The 16,132-nt window shown below is 42.8% G+C and overlaps 1 protein-coding gene across 1 annotated transcript; it reads left to right on the forward strand.

Annotated features, from left to right (window-relative positions):
* The first annotated feature begins 338 nt into the window (after positions 1-338).
* On the forward strand, positions 339-9,853 carry LOC115434318 (calcium homeostasis modulator protein 6-like). Its single transcript, XM_030156205.1, has 4 exons — positions 339-353; positions 7,443-7,508; positions 8,505-8,969; positions 9,105-9,853. The coding sequence occupies exons 2-4, from the start codon at positions 7,506-7,508 to the stop codon at positions 9,471-9,473; spliced, it is 837 nt and encodes a 278-aa protein (XP_030012065.1). The 5' UTR covers positions 339-353; positions 7,443-7,505; the 3' UTR covers positions 9,474-9,853.
* The last annotated feature ends 6,279 nt before the right edge of the window (positions 9,854-16,132 follow it).

Consider the following 16,132-nt stretch of genomic DNA (forward strand, 5'->3'; position numbering starts at 1 on the left):
TTCCAACCCTACGCCTTTGCAACTCCATTTCAAGGGGGAGGGCCAAGGAAAGAATTGGGATTAGCCCTATGACTTTGTTTGATGTCAATTTTTGACTAAATGTCTTCATTAAATGCTTTGGAAGTGACTCTGAATAAATGCTTGAACATATCTCAGCCTTTTACAGGACAATTTGATCCACTTTTGTGTCTCTACATCGTATTTTCTCCATTTTGTTCAGATCTAATCCGGTTGTACAGGATATTTGTGTAAATTTTGGGTGTGTCAATCTGATAAACTCCTCCCTGAACTCTGCTTCTTTTTACTTTCATTTCTTCATTCTTCGTCTTTCATCCAGGTCTCTGCATTTGAAGGTAAAGTTCACCTGTTTAATCCTTTAACGGCTTTTTGTTGATGGTGTTCACTGTGGGTCTGGACTTTAGGTCCAGTTTAAACTGTAAAAACCCACCGCTCTGTGTCAGTTTAAATGGTTTTCGGTCAACCAGAGCGGGATCCATCAACAAGGCCTGTTGACTCAGAGGTTGTTACCTCCGTCAAGGATGGCGGAGGTTATGTTTTCGTCGAGGTTTGTTTGTTAGCAAGATAACTCAAAAAGTTATGGATGGAATTTGATGAAATTTTCAGGAAATGTTGATACTGGCACAAGGAACAAATGATAAAATTTTAGTGGTGATGGGGGGGGGGGGGGGGCTCTCAGAGTGCTTTTCTAGTTTATTTTTTTATTTTGAACATCAACATTTAAAAGATTCTGGACTGAAACCACTATCTGTCTGTCCAGTCAGGGCTGGTTTCACATGGTCAAACTGAGGCTGAAGGTTCTGAAGCTCTGTGGATCTCAAACTGGCATTGTTTAATCTGTTTTCTGAAAACAAATCTGTAAAAACACTTTTTCCACGACCACTAACGCCAACCTACAGCTTTCATAATGTAAAATCATTCACAGAACTTACATCACTCAAAACAAAATGTTTACAATGGGACTGGCCGACACAGATATCTGTTCACATTGCACATTTATCACAACTGAACACGGAAGTAAGAACCCAAATGCAGGACCAGGAAACAGAATTAAGGTTTACAAAAAATTTAAAAATACAGAGAATGATAATTCAACAAAGGATGTTCTTAGAATCAGGGTCCATGTAGGAAATCCAGTATCGTAGTCAAGGGACAGATGTGTGGTGAGCCAGATAAACAGGTTCCAACAGTGAATCCGAGCAGAGGCACCAACTAGGGATAGGCGGAGATTAGTTAGAAGACAGGCTGGGTCATACACAGAGAAGCAGGAGAACAGGCTGAAGCACATGAAAGGGATGACAAAAAACAGAGTACCATGACAGGCTTGGGTCAAAAACAAAGAGGCAGATCAGGAAGCAGAGGTACCGGCAGGAGAAGGCGAGGCTCAGGAAAACAGGCAGATAGGAACAAACACTGGTAGGTATCTCACGAGGGAAGAATACAAACTGGCAAACTAAAGGTGAAAGCACACGGTATATATTCAGGTTTTGCACATACGTCACATGATCACGTGGTTTTCTGTTTACGACACCATATTGGTAGGCAAGCTTTCCATGGATCATACAATTGCCCATTGTTGGTGATATTTATCTTTCCCCTGTGTAGATCTACAATAACATAAAGCTTTAAGCAGTGTGATCATGGTAACCACATGTGTTGTGGTTGGTTGCAATAGATGAGTTTCATGTGACGTATGCATACATTAAGTCTTGGAGGCGGAAGTCACACCAAGTTCATAGCGTGTTAAACGATGGACCTGCTAAACTCCTATCACCTATACAGACAGAGTGATTGTGGATCTACCTGCTCCCTTTGCCGGCGATGGCAGCCAGAGTTTCATCAGCTGGGTGAAACAGCTGGAAGTGGCAGTCAGAGCTGTGGTGGGCAACACTGGTGAGTTCAGCTGGAGCTGGTGACAATACTGCCCACCCGTCTGTGCAAGTCTGCTTTTCTAGTATGGGACAGCCTTCCCGATGTAGTCGAGTCAAATTATGTGTTTATGTTTATGTTTATGTTTACGCATTTGGCAGACGCTTTTTTCCAAAGCGACTTACAGGGGAAAACCAATTAAATCACTCAATCAATCAAATTTTATTTATATAGCGCCAGATCACAAGAAAGTTATCTCTTGACATTTTATATATCGAGTTGGTCAAAACCAGACTCTAAGTCAATTCTACAGAAACCCAACAGAATCCTCCAGGAGCAAACACTTGTGACTGGTGACAGTGGCGAGGAAAAACTTCCCTTTAACAGGCAGAAACCTCGAGCAGACCCAGACTCCTGGAGGATGGCCGTCTGCCTTGACCAGTTGGGGTTAAAGAGAGAGGGTAGAGAAGGGGAAAAAGAGAGAGCGATAGAGATAGGGACTGGGGGAGAGGGGGAGAAGGGGGGAGTAGGGGGAGACACATGGAGGCGGTTGAGGATAAGTGAGTGGTGATGATGAGGGCAGGGAAGAGGCTGGACCACCGCAGCAGGTCCAGAGATAATCGTGAAAGAATCTGTGGTTGTCCTGGGAAAAACCTTATTAGAATATTTAAAATGGAATGTTTGAAAGTGCTAGGACAGGAGGTGCTCTCGGAAGAGCTGGGTCTTCAGGAGCTTCTTGAAGATAGGCAGGGATGACTCTGTTCTTGTAGCACTTGGTAGAGCGTTCCACCAACGTGGAACGACCCATGAAAAGAGCCTGGATTGTCTTGTACAAGGTCTGGGGACCACCAGACTACGTTCCCCAGACGAGCGGAGTGGTCGTGGGGCGACATAAGCTTTTATTAGTGCACCTAAGTAGACAGGAGCAGACCCACGGAGAATTTTGTAGGCTAGGATTAAAGATTTGAATTTGATGCGGGCAGCTATGGGTAGCCAGTGTAACTCAATGAGTAAGGGGGTGACATGTGCCCTTTTAGGCTGATTGAAGACCAGACGCGCTGCTGCATTCTGGACCATCTGTAGTGGTTTGACAACACAAGCTGGGAGGCCCGTTAGAAGAGCATTGCAGTAGTCAAGACGGGAGATAACCATAGTCTGCACCAGGAGCTGGGTGGCCTGTTCGGTTAGGTATGGCCTGATCTTTCTTAGGTTGAACAGAGTGAAACGGCATGATCGGGTGACAGAGGCAACGTGATCCGTGAAGGTCAACTGATTATCAATCATGACTCCCAAGTTACGTACTACACTGGTAGGAGCCAGAGGTATGGAGTCAAAAGTGATGGAGATGTCCAGCTGTATGGTTGGCTTAGCTGGGAAGACCAGCAGTTCAGTTTTGGACAGGTTCAGCTGAAGGTGATGGGCTTTCATCCATGCAGATATGTCAGAGAGACAATCTGAGATCCGCACTGAGACTGTGGAGTCATCAGGTGGGAATGACAGATAGAGCTGGATATCATCAGCATAGCAATGATATGAGAAGCCGTGTGAGTGGATGATCTGACCGAGTGAGGTGGTGTATATGGCAAAAAGGAGGGGGCCCAACACAGAGCCTTGGGGGACCCCCGTGGTGAGGCGGTGAACTGCTGATGTGTGCCCTAGCCAGGACACACTGAAGGACCGACCAGTAAGGTAAGATTGAAACCAGGAGTGTGCGTGGCCTGTGATGCCCATGTTCCAGAGTATGGATAACAGGATATCATGATTGACAGTGTCAAATGCTGCTGATAAGTCCAGTAGAATGAGTACTGAAGACTTGGCTGCTGCTCTAGCCTCTTTCAAGGCTTCTGTCACAGACAACAGAGCCGTTTCAGTGGAGTGGCCGATTTTGAAGCCAGATTGGTTGATGTCCAGGAGGTTATTTTGGGAGAGGAATTCGGTGACCTGTTTGAAAACAGCCCTTTCGATGATCTTAGAAAGGTATGGGAGGAGTGAGACTGGTCGATAATTCTCCACTTGAGTGGGGGTGAGGGAAGGTTTTTTGAGTAGTGGTGTTACCTGCGCTTGTTTAAATACTGTAGGAAATGTTCCTGAAGTCAGTGAAGCATTAATCACATGTGTGATTGGTGCTGTGATAGTAGGGGCAACAGACTGTAAGAGGTTGGATGGAATAGGGTCCAACAGGCATGTTGTAGGACGGCTAGAGGAAAGGAGTTTAGACACCTCGTTCTCTGTGAGGGGAGTAAATGAGGGGAATGACGCAGTTGGGCTTTTATCAGTTGAGTTAGTAGTAGCCATAGTCAGGGGAGAAGAAGCAGTGTGTGATGATGATGATGTTGAAGACGGAGGCGTGCAGTCTATGGGTGGATCAGTGAACTGACTGCTGATAGTAGACACTTTATTTGTGAAAAATGAAGCAAAATTGTCTGCTGTCAGATTAGTAGTGGGCGGTGGAGGTGGAGGGTTGAGTAGTGTTTTAAAGGTTGAGAATAGTTTCTTGGTGTCGGTGGCAGAATGAATTTTGTTATTATAGTAAGCCTTCTTCGCAGCAGTGACACTGGATGAGAAGGATACCAATAGTGACTGGAATGTGATCAGGTCAGAAGAGCTTTTTGTTTTGTGCCATTTTCTCTCTGCGGCTCTGAGGTTGGTACGCAGCGACCGGAGGTTATCATTGAGCCATGGGTGGGACTGGGAGGATCGAGCGGGTCTAGTAGATAGAGGGCACAGATTATCCAGACAGGAGCTAAGTGTAAAGCACAGAGACTCAGTGGCATCGTTAACCTCTAAGGAGGAAAAAGTGCTGGGGGGAGGGAGAGCGGAGGCTACGACAGTGGAGAAGTGGGTGGGGGACAAATTGCGGAGGTTGCGGCGGAAAGAGACCATGGGGGAGGGAGCAGAGTGTTTTTCAGGGAGAGACACACTGAACTGAATGAAATAGTGGTCAGACAGGTGTAAAGGTGTGACTGTGAGAGCATCTGTGATGCAGTTTCGGGTGAAAATGAGATCGAGCTCTTTACCAGCTTTGTGGGTTGGAGGACTGCAAACCCGCTGTAGCTCAAAAGAGAGTATTAGTGACATGAAATCTGAGAAGCTGGGATTGTCTAAGTGGATGTTCATGTCACCGAGGACTAGCATGGGGCAGTCATGCTCTGGGATGGAGGAAAGCAGAGTGTCAAGCTCATCAGGAAAATCACCCAGTTGCCCTGGTGGACGATAAATGACAATTATGTAAAGTTTGACTGGTGCTGTCACTAGGATGGCATGGTATTCAAAGGAGTTGTATTTGACTGAAGGTAGGAGTTGATTGTGTTTCCATTTGTTGGAAATTAACAGACCCACACCACCTCCTCGTCCAGATGGACGAGAGGTATGAGAGAATGTGTGGCTGATAGAAAGTGCGGCTGGGGTTGCATTGTTTTCAGGCGTAATCCAGGTTTCAGTGAGAGCCAGGATGTCCAGTGTGTGATGGTTGGCATAGGCAGCAATAAAATCTGCTTTGTTCACTGCAGATTGGCAATTCCATAACCCTATAGAGAAGGACGCACCAATGACTGCGGTGTATATTAATGGGCGGAGATTGGTGATATTACGATGCCTTTTAGCAGTGTGAAACCCCATACGTGAACCGAAAATAACAGGAATAGGATGGTGACCAGTAGAGAGATTGTTCCTCAAAGGTGAGCTGGTGTGAGTGAGGGGTGTAACTGTCATTAGTGAGGGACTGGGAGAGGAGGAGAGATCAGCTGGGGTGGTATTCAGTCTGACTACAGACTGTACAGGAGACTCTGAACGTGGTGATGTTTGATGTGACCAGCAGGGGGAGCAGGTGACTGCAGCAGAAGACGGGGAGCGTAGTCACATAGGTGTGGGAGTGGTTTTAGTCTGGACAGCGTGTTGAATGTTTTGAGCCAGGACGCTGCTGCCTAGTGTAGAGGGGTGGACGCCATCGGACTTGTAGAAGGAGGAGCGGTTCCAGAACAGATTAAAGTTATCAATAAAACTGAAGCCGTTCAGAGCAGAGGCGGACTGGAGCCAGGTGTTCAGGCTGAGGAGTCGGCTGAAACGGCCCACACCACGGGCAAAGGAGGGGAGGGGCCCGGAAATGAAAACAGCCTTCCCGGATCTTTTCAGTTTATCAAAGAGGTTTTTAAAATGAACCTTCGTCACTTCGGACTGTTGAAGAGAAGTGTCATTGAAGCCCACGTGAACTATGATCCGGGTAACGGTGGACGGCAGTGAGAGCAGCAGCTGAGGGAGTTCATGGAGGATGGAGGTGACGGTGGAACCAGGAAAACACCTGGTTATGGCGTTAAAGAAACGGACGTGACGGATGATGGAGTCCCCGAGGATAGCGGTGGTCGGAGGGAAAAGTGGTCGAGGAGACAGTGTTGAAGGTGAAGGGTTCCTGGTCTCTCTAGGTGGACATTCCACGGGTGGACCGTCGGAGTGACGGCGGACGGCCTCTCGGAGGAGGCGGCGCCGGGCAGAGGAGCGGACCGAGGAGCGGGGACCCTTGTTCGACGGCTTTACAAGAGGACCGGCTTTAGGACCGTCGCCGGTAATCAGTTCGGTGGCAGCCACGGAGTCAGCAGGAGCCGGTTCCGGGACAGAGCCAGGTGGGATGGGGGGCACACCAGCCGCGGGGGGAGGAGCCGGAGCGTCCTCCACGGACAGGACGGCGAAGCGGTTTGATGTGCTGATGGTCGGCGGTGGTGAGTCTTTGCTCGTGTTCTTTTTGCGGCCACGAATCACCACTTCAGACCAGGGTGTAGAACACGGGGGGCGAGAACAGGCAGAGGAAGGATCCCATAACACCGTATCATCACAGGAGGCTTTGGGCTTCTCTGCGCTTTTCAGGAACAGACTGGACAGTGTGGGAAGGCGGCTGGAGAAACCACAGAGCTGGGCATTTTTCTCCTCGAGTTCTGCGGAGAGGCGCAGTATTTCCTCTTTGAGATCCGCGATAGTTTGGTAAGCCTTTACCAGGGTTTTGTTGGCTTCGACAAGAGGACTATCTCCGGCTGATGAGGATGACGCCATGGTGGAAACAGCGAGATACCGGGCAGAGCGCGGGAAGCGATGGGTGACAACCAGAGGTAAGGATCCACTGACAATACTGACCTGTCCTGATGAAGGTTTGGATTGATGGCGTCAAGTTAAAAGACACGGTTAAGAGGTTAGGTTCTTGTGGCTGTGAAAGAGAAGATGGGATGGGCTTTTGGACACAGACAGTTAATGGACCATTTTAGAGCTAACATATGGGCTCGTTCATGAGTTCCGGGGGAGAGCCTGGAGGTGTACAGCTGATGTGAGCCAGCTGGAGCTGGTACTCCTGTTTTTGCCTCCGAGTTGCGCGCGCATCACTGTTGTTAGTAAACATTGGAACTCATGTATGGTACCTTTATCACAAGCTGACCTGTGGTCAGTTGAGTAACTATGGTTACTCAGCTTGAACCATGTAATAAAATGAACTGTGGGTTCTGACACTGGCACAGATTAAAAGTAAAAATGAAGACGTATAAATACTGTTGTGTTTCTGTGTTCATTTCATTCAGCCTCCTGTTACCTCAGGACCATCGTTGGTGATTCTTCTTTCATCTACAGCACTAAAGGAAACCATGGTGGTAAAACCCTCCTGCTGTTTGTCGTCTGTTTGCTTCTTTGTTCATTTGTTGGTTTATTCATGTGTTATTTTGTCTGTTTTTTTTCTTTCTCCACTGATACCACGTTTTTACTGCTGTCTGTCTGTTTTTGGACAAACTGTTCATTCATTTAATTTCCTGCTGACAGTGACTACAGATGGTTAGATTTTGATCAGTAAGTCAAATGTCAAGGTCAGGAAACAAGTACATTACATGTAGAATGTACATGTAAACATTTACATGTAAAGTAAAGGTTACATGGGAAACATACATTTTTGTGTAAACTTCACATGTAAAGTTAAATATACAGTTTTAAAGGTGAACTCACTTTATCATCCCTGTTGGGAGAGGCAGTGTCTGCATTTTACCCATAATTCACACAGTGTAGCATTAGCATCAGGAGCAGCTGCAGATCTTCATCAGTTCTGCAGTTTGGAACACCAACAGGAAAACTGACCTACATTTACCTGATTATGATGATGGGAAACTGAAAGAAACCCACGAGACACAGAGAGAACAGAAACACAACACAGAAAGTCTAAAGAATCGAACCCCCAACCACATTACTGTGAGGCTAAAGTGCTAACCACTGCACCACTGCTAATAGTAGACCTGAAGTTCACATTTAAAGCAGCGTATGACGATTGTCACCAATTTTTCATCATATCGGTAAAACCCCAGTCATAGCTTAAGTATCATAAATCCATTAGTCTTTCTGTGATTACACACCTGGATCACTTCCCTCATAATTTTACAGATTTGATGAAAAACTGGTGATGAACGTCATACGCTGCTTTAAAGTTTAAAGTTAAAGCCTGAACATGTCCATGTTTTCAGATTTCATGCCAGGTTATGTGTGACACTAGTCTGCTCAGCTTCCTGTTGGAAATCATGAATTTGTTGTTTGACACCAGTGATATTAACTCCTCTGTGATTTCCTGACACCTTTTTTTTTCTCTCTCTAAAAATAAAAAGATCCGAAAGGCGCAGAAGGGTCTGATTTCCTATGTGAAGACTGAAACTGAGAAGAATTCTGGTGTTTTCTATGTGGTGACTGGTTTGCTTCTGACTGGCATTGAAAAAATCCTGGAGACGGAGTTTACGTGTCCATGTCAGTCTGGTTGGAGCTCTTTGTTTTCAGCGGGCTATTTCCTGGCTCCGTCACTTCTCTTCTTTGTGGTGATGTTGAAGATCTCAGGATTTAAGTGTGTGTGCTCAGTGGAAACTGTGACGTCGGTGCTGAAGAGCCTGATTCCACCTGCAATATGGGTTATCCTGCTTTTCCTGGATGGACGTTACTATGTGTGTGCAAAAACCTACTGGTCTGGACATCTGGTGAAAGATGATAGCCATATTCCTGAGAAATGGTGTAAACCGGACGACACAACCTTAGCAGCAGAACTAGAAGAAAAAACCCGTTGGTGGTTTTCAGAGTCCAAGGTAAAGGTCAGAGGTCATGGAAGGGCATTGATTTAACCCAAAGGTCAAAGTTAATGAGTTGTATCCTCAGGTGGTTCCTAAAGACACATGATGCTGAATGTTTACTTCCTTTTTTTTTTCTTGGTCTTTGTTTAGATCTATGGAGTGATCTTCATCAGCTTAGTAGCGGTAATTTTTGTAATCTACCACTGCACCATCTGCAGCTGTGGCCGCAGGTTCCTCCGCAGGTACTGTCTCTGCTGCCTCGAAAAACTCACCAGCTGCTGCAATCAATGCCACGATAAATGCCGTGCTAAGTGCTCCAGTAACTCCCGTGATCGCTATGATTCGTTCCGCAATCAATGCCGTGGTCGCTATGCATGGTGCCACGATCGCTGGGTCTGCGAGGAGTGCCACAAAGATCTTGAAGAACAACGTCCTTCAGAAACAGAAACAGAATCATCAGATACTGTTCCACTTCTTAACGAAGACACATCTGGGCACCCTGGGAACGAGGAGGAATAACCTATGATTGGCATCAAACAGCTGATGTTTTGATGGTTTTTACAAGATTTGGTCTTTTTTAACTCTTCTCACTCTTTTGTCTGCTGAATGTTTGTAAAGCTTAGTTGTAAAACTTCTGATGTAAATGAATTGTTTAATTCAGTCATCACATCCAATATGAATAAATAGAGACTGACTCTGTATTCAACACAGACTGAAGTCCTATAGTCCTGCTTAATTAAGGTCTAAAGATAAATGAAAAATTTGCCATAAAATTAAATCATTCAATGCAAACATCACAAAATGTCTTTTAGCTCTATATTTGTGTTTAACCCTAACAACAGCATTACATCTGCTTTTACTACCTTTAGTTTTTGTCCAGTAATAATCTTTTGTATCTGAAAGTACTCATATCACTATTTTCAGACATTGATCATTGTTACCTCCGCCAAGGAGGTTATGTTTTTGCCAGGGTTTGTTTGTCTGTCTGTTAGTGTGCAACATAACTCAAAAAGTTATGGACAGATTTTGATGAAATTTTCAGGGTTTGTTGGAAATGGGATAAGGAAGAAATGATTACATTTTGGTGGTGATCGGGGGTGGGGGGGGCCACTGATCAGCCTTGACGGAGGTCTGCGCTCTCCGAGTGCTTCTAGTTTGATTTAGATTTATAGGTTTATCTGTTTCGGATGCCTCCTGGACGCCTCCCTGGGGAGGTGTTCCGGGCATGTCCCACCGGGGGGAGACCTCGGGGAAGACCCAGGACACGTTGGAGAGACTATGTCTCTGGGCTGGCCTGGGAACGCCTCGGGATCCCCCCGGAAGAGCTGGAGGAGGAGTCTGGGGAGAGGGAAGTCTGGGCATCCCTGCTTAGACTGTTACCCCCGCGACCCGGCCCCGGATAAGCGGAAGAGAATGGATGGATGGTTTATTAATATACAAAGTTTCTGGTGATGCTTATTTTTGTTTTTCTTGCTTTTAAAGTTTTCTTTTTTATGTCATAACTAGTTATCTGTATTAGTATTTTATGTTTTCTTTGCCCAAACAGTCATTGGGTGATGTTTGTTGTTTTTCTGAGTGGAAACTGCAAGAGGAAGAAGTGGAACATCAGCGAAGTGTGTTCATGTGTGGTTTCTATGCTCCGTTTTAAATTGTATCAGATATGCAAATCAGTGCATTCTGTTTTAATTTACATTTTACATGTTGGAACTTCGTGTTATTTTGTTCATTAATCTCCCTCTGGATGTAAACAATTCATTACACACACTCTTTATTTTTACTGAGTCTTTCTCTGTGAAATAGGAAGTGGTTGTAGTTTCACTGTATTTTATACAATCCAGGCCTCAGACTGGGATTTTCAGACAGATTTACATAACTTCTGTTCACAGCTGAGAAAGTTGACTCTCCTCACTCCAGTATCTGTGTTCTGTCAGACCCAGCTCCTACTGCTGCAACGTACAAAAAAAAAAACCAACCAAAAGACAATCTACCACTCTTCAATCTTTAGTTCTGCTTCTCAACGAACAACAGAGAAAGTTCCACAATGTCTACATTTCCCCCTGTCCCAGTCCCAGATGTGAACCTGGTCCTGATCAGCCTGAATGCATCCACATGGCAACATGTCATCTGTTGCCATGACGATGGTGTGCATTTCAGCATCAAACAGGAAGTTACTATAACTCCATAATCTTCTCTTTATCTAAATTATTATTACACCCACAGAGTCTGATCCAGATCAAGTTCAAGTCTGGGACCAATCCGGACCAGGGTCAGGTCTTGGACTCTGCTGCCTCCTTCTGATACTTTAACGTCACATTTAGTTTAGTTTTACTTTAAAGTTTTTACTTTAGATGAAAAATATTCAACTTAACCACAAGTTGATTTTGTTGGACAAAAGATAAGAAATTTAAAAAAAAGTCACGTCATAAACATGAAGTAAAGTTTGATTAAAACCATTTGAGGCAAAAAAGAAAGAAATGACAGTTTCAGTCCATTAAGAATAAGACAAGTGAAATCAGACCGAATCAATATGCTGATCAATAAAAATGTGTCTTATAGGGTTAGATTACCTAAATAAAAACTATTGAACTGATAGAAAATAATAAAACAAAAGCAACTACACAATAATAAAAAAAAGAAATATATATATAATATTAAAACATATGAAATACAAGAAAAGAAAAACATGTATAAAGTACAATAAAATAAAAGATAAATCATATGTATAATATTTAAGATAAATGTACAATGTAAATAAAAAATTTAAAAATGAAATATGTAAAAAATACAAAAATCTGAAAATGTAAATAATTAGTAAAATTATTTTTAAAAATAATGTGACCATGAAAAATCTGAAATATCAAATGAATCAGAATAAATGAAACTGTGTCAAGATAATTAAATATATGATGTAGATATGCAAAAATTAAATGAAAAAATAACATTAAACGGTCTTTTTTTGGTGGTGGGTGGGATTGATATCGGTACAGCTCCACCCTTCTGGAAGCTCCACCCTTTTGTTTCTGCAGCGAGCACCACTTGAAAATTCATGCCAAAAGCTGCAACACAGCCAGAACAAAACCACCCAATAAAAAAAAGTTCAGAAAATTATACAATGTCTGAGGAGGTTTTAACTGTTAAAGATCAAATAGCTGTGGGTGTGAATGTGACCTTTGACCTTTCAGAGCTTGGTTTGGTCGGTTTACCTGCAGCAGCAGTTGAATCAGTGCCTCGTCTTTGACCTCAGTGTGTTTTCAGACCGGTTTGTTGCTGATCATCAGGTTTAGAACTCGACCTCCTCATCACCTCAGCAGCTGACATCAAACCTCCTCTGGTTTTAAATCAGTCTGACGTCACATCGACTGGTATGAGGTCCGCTACAATGCACTCAGTCTGACCTCTGACCCCGACATGCCAACAAATGCAGTCACATGATCGCTGTGGATATGACGGGACGGGGACGAAAAGGAAGAAGACAGTGTTTTATTAGTCCAATGGAGAGAAATACACAGGTACACAGTAAAAATACATAGTGACCAAAGACATACTGTGTAAAAACAGCAGCAGAAAATATATAACTATAGAAATAATTAGAGTAAGTCTTACAGGATCGAAAATGCTGAAGACACTTTGGTTCCTGTTACATCACACATGTATGTTGTAAAGTTTGTGCTTCTATGAAACTGGGTTCATTTTGGTACCTGGCACTTTCCCAGCTTTTAAGACCCAATAATAAAAGGTAAATGTAGACATACTTCCCCAGGATGGACCTAATGATGACCTCAGATAAACGCAAACAAAATTATACTCTTGCTCTGAGCCATCCCAAAATTAATAAATTTTTAATCAAATATTGGGACAGTAAAACCTACCTAGGTGTCAGTGCATTTGATCTGAAAACATGGCTGGAAATGGTCTTATATAGACTATAAATAAAGACACTGTGTTAAGTGTGTTGATCCTAGTGGTTTTTCTAATCCACACACTTGGGTTTTTCATGAATCTCTGTCTCATTCCAGGTTTCGCATGAAACCCATTGTGTCCACTTGCGTTACACATGGAACCTGCCCATTTAAACAAAAATAAATTGAGTGATTTTACAACAGCGGTCATTTTTGTGACACACTCTGCCTTGCGTAATTAGTTACCAAAATGTACCTGTGAGAGATTAAAAAGATATTTTTAAAAAATAGTAGCATCTGATTTTTGTGCCCTTTTTACCATGTTACACGCGGATTTAAAATAAATAAATAAATAATAATAACATAAAAAAATATAAAAATGTGTTTTATCTGAAAAATTGTTTCTATTTTATCTCAGTAAATATTTATTTTTAAAATAGACCCAAAGTGCTTCCAAACTTACTTTATAACATTAGTCTACACCTGGTTAGGGATGCACCGATACATACTGGTATCGGTCTGATACTGAGCGTGTGTACTAATATTTGTATTCGTAAAAGTGCTCCGATTCAACCACACCGATACCACTTACGACATTCACAGTTAAGTGCAGCAGGTGCATGGCGGAGGAGTAATGTCAGCAGTGTGGAGATTTTTCAAAATAAACAACAGTGACCAATAGGGCTGGGTAAAAAAATCGATTTAATCGATCTTAGATCGATCTCATTTTAATTTTGCGTAATCGATTAATAGTGGATGAGATCGATTTTTCAGAGCAGGAGCGGGAGTATGTGGAACCGCGGGAGGCTCCGTCTTGCGAACCCCTGGGGAAGATTTGTGAATTCACGGAGCGCGTGCACCCCCCAGTGCACCCCCCAGACCCGCTCCGCTCTGACCAACAATCACGGATGTGTAGAAGTCTCCAGCCATAAAACAGAATAAAGATGACGAAGTCCGTTCTAATCCACTGTAAAAACATGGCAATGTTTGTGTCCCATTCATTATTTCAGAGCAGATTCAGCTCCTTCCTGCTGAAATGTCAGATTTATTTCCTTCCTAATATCAATATTGATCCCAGTATTAATGTGTTGCATGACTGCGGTAGTCAGATAATCAGGTTATAACTTAAAATTTTACTTTGGTATCACTAAATTAATCTGAATCAATCAATCAATTAATACTGAATCAAATCAATATTGAATTGAATCGAATCGAATCGTGATTAATCGATTCAGAACCTTATGAATCGAAATCGAATCGATTATGGAAATTGGCCACGATACCCAGCCCTAGTGACCAAAGTAATGCTGACTGCAAGTTACGTTAGAGACACAGATGGATACGAATGGAGCATTCTGTCCATCCTCTGCCTACATTCTGTACATAATTCTGTCCATTTTCCAGGTGCTTGTGGATGCGTACCCAGACGGAGAATATGGAACAGTACCAGTGGGAACCGTGGAGGTAGAGGATCTGTTCAAAGAGCGACTGTGTGAGTTAGAGAAAAACTACTGACACATTTAGGACAACTACCCTCATCAATATAAACATTAGCATTACCTCTATCATTGTCATATTTATTATTATTATTATTATTATTATTGACCTTCTTCTTCTTCTCAAAAACTCTACTCTTCTTCGTGGTATTTGTCCAGTATGGTTAATTAAGAGCGGCGCCCCCTGGTGGATTAATTGAGAAACGCTCACTCCATTGCATTAAATGTCAGTAGCGGCACTTTGTTCCAGTCAGACTAATGACAACAACAATAAAGCATATTTACAAAAGGAACTAACAACTGGAATGGGATTATTAAGTGCTCATGTTGGTACTCGGTATCTACAAGTAATCAAATGTAAGTACTTGTACTTGGTCTGGAAAAAAGTGGTATCAGTGCATCCTTACATATGGTTTGAATTTTTAGCCCCCGTGTCCTGTTTTTAGGGACCAGTTTCATAGAAGCACCCAAGTCCTGACATCTCCTACTTGTTAATCACACATGTATGTTTTTATTTCTGTTCACAGTGAAGGTGAACTGAGTATGAGTCAGACTAAAACCAGGTCCAGTCCATGAAACACTAGAGCTGTTATTAATCATTATCAGTTCTATAGTTTGTCAGTGCAGAAACAGAAACACATCAGACACCACCTGCTGCTGTTCAACACCAGCTCCATCTCTCCTATTCCTCCCATTGCTCCCGTCCCTCCCATTGTGTTTATGTTTGAACTGCTGCCCTCTGGTGGAAGATTTACGGCACTGACAGACAAACAGACTCAAGAAGAGTTTTCACAACAGGACAATAGCCCTAACCATTGAACATACTGAGTTTGGACATGACTAGCTGCTTTTCTTTTGACAGTAGCAATGGGCCATCAGCAATAAACTTTCACATACTGTATTTATTATTTATTTTGCACATATACATATTTTACACGTATAGATTTTATTCTGTGTATATTTTGTCTCTGTTTTTATTGTTGTGCGGGGGTGTGGCCGGGGGGGGCAGTGCCTTCCAGGGACAAGTTCTGCCCTTCTGTTCAATGTCCTGTCCTGTCAGAGTTGAACGGACCCCAGTTTGACGGTCACAGAGGCTGGTAACACACGGATAATAACACATGGACGTCATCATTTCAGCCTTTTTCATTTTGTTTTGCTTCTGGATTCTGTATTTAATGGTTTTTAAGTCTTTAACATGTTGTTCATGTCATTTTGGCCTTGTTTTCTTTTTTTATATCATTTCAATCTTTCACATGATTTTCATCTTGTTTGCTTCAACCAGTAATTACTTTCACTCAGGACTCTAAAAGATGACTCGATTTGACATTTATATGTAAATGTTCAGAACAGTTTGGTTCTTTTCACTTGGCCCTGGTTAATGTTGACATCAGATATATTGACTACATATGACAAACGGATGGAAACACTAAATATAAGCAAGAGGTTCATGAATACAATCCAAGCCTTACACATTTACACCTGTTGGACTTTAACAGATGTTTGGAGACGTTTGACCCCTGACATAAAGTTTTCATCAAAAATCCAGAAAAAACATCTGGTTCTCAACTAAAGACATTTTAGAATATGTTTAAAGCAGGGGTGTCAAACTCATTTTAGTTCAGGGGCCATATTCGGCCCAGTTTGATCTCAACTGGGCCAAACCAATAACGTAATAGCATAACAGCTGATACATGACAACTCCAAATATTTAAAAAAAAAAAAAAAAAAAGCTGTTTTTTTTTCAAACCTATACCGTATGATGTGGCATTTTTACACTTTTCTT

This window comes from Sphaeramia orbicularis, chromosome 15, assembly GCF_902148855.1.
Source record: "Sphaeramia orbicularis chromosome 15, fSphaOr1.1, whole genome shotgun sequence".
In the NCBI taxonomy this organism is placed as follows: Eukaryota; Metazoa; Chordata; class Actinopteri; order Kurtiformes; family Apogonidae; genus Sphaeramia; species Sphaeramia orbicularis.

Coding starts and splice junctions, on each gene's coding strand:
- LOC115434318 (XM_030156205.1), top strand. Junction 8,970..9,104: donor GGTGGTTTTCAGAGTCCAAG/GTAAAGGTCAGA, acceptor GTCTTTGTTTAG/ATCTATGGAGTGATCTTCAT.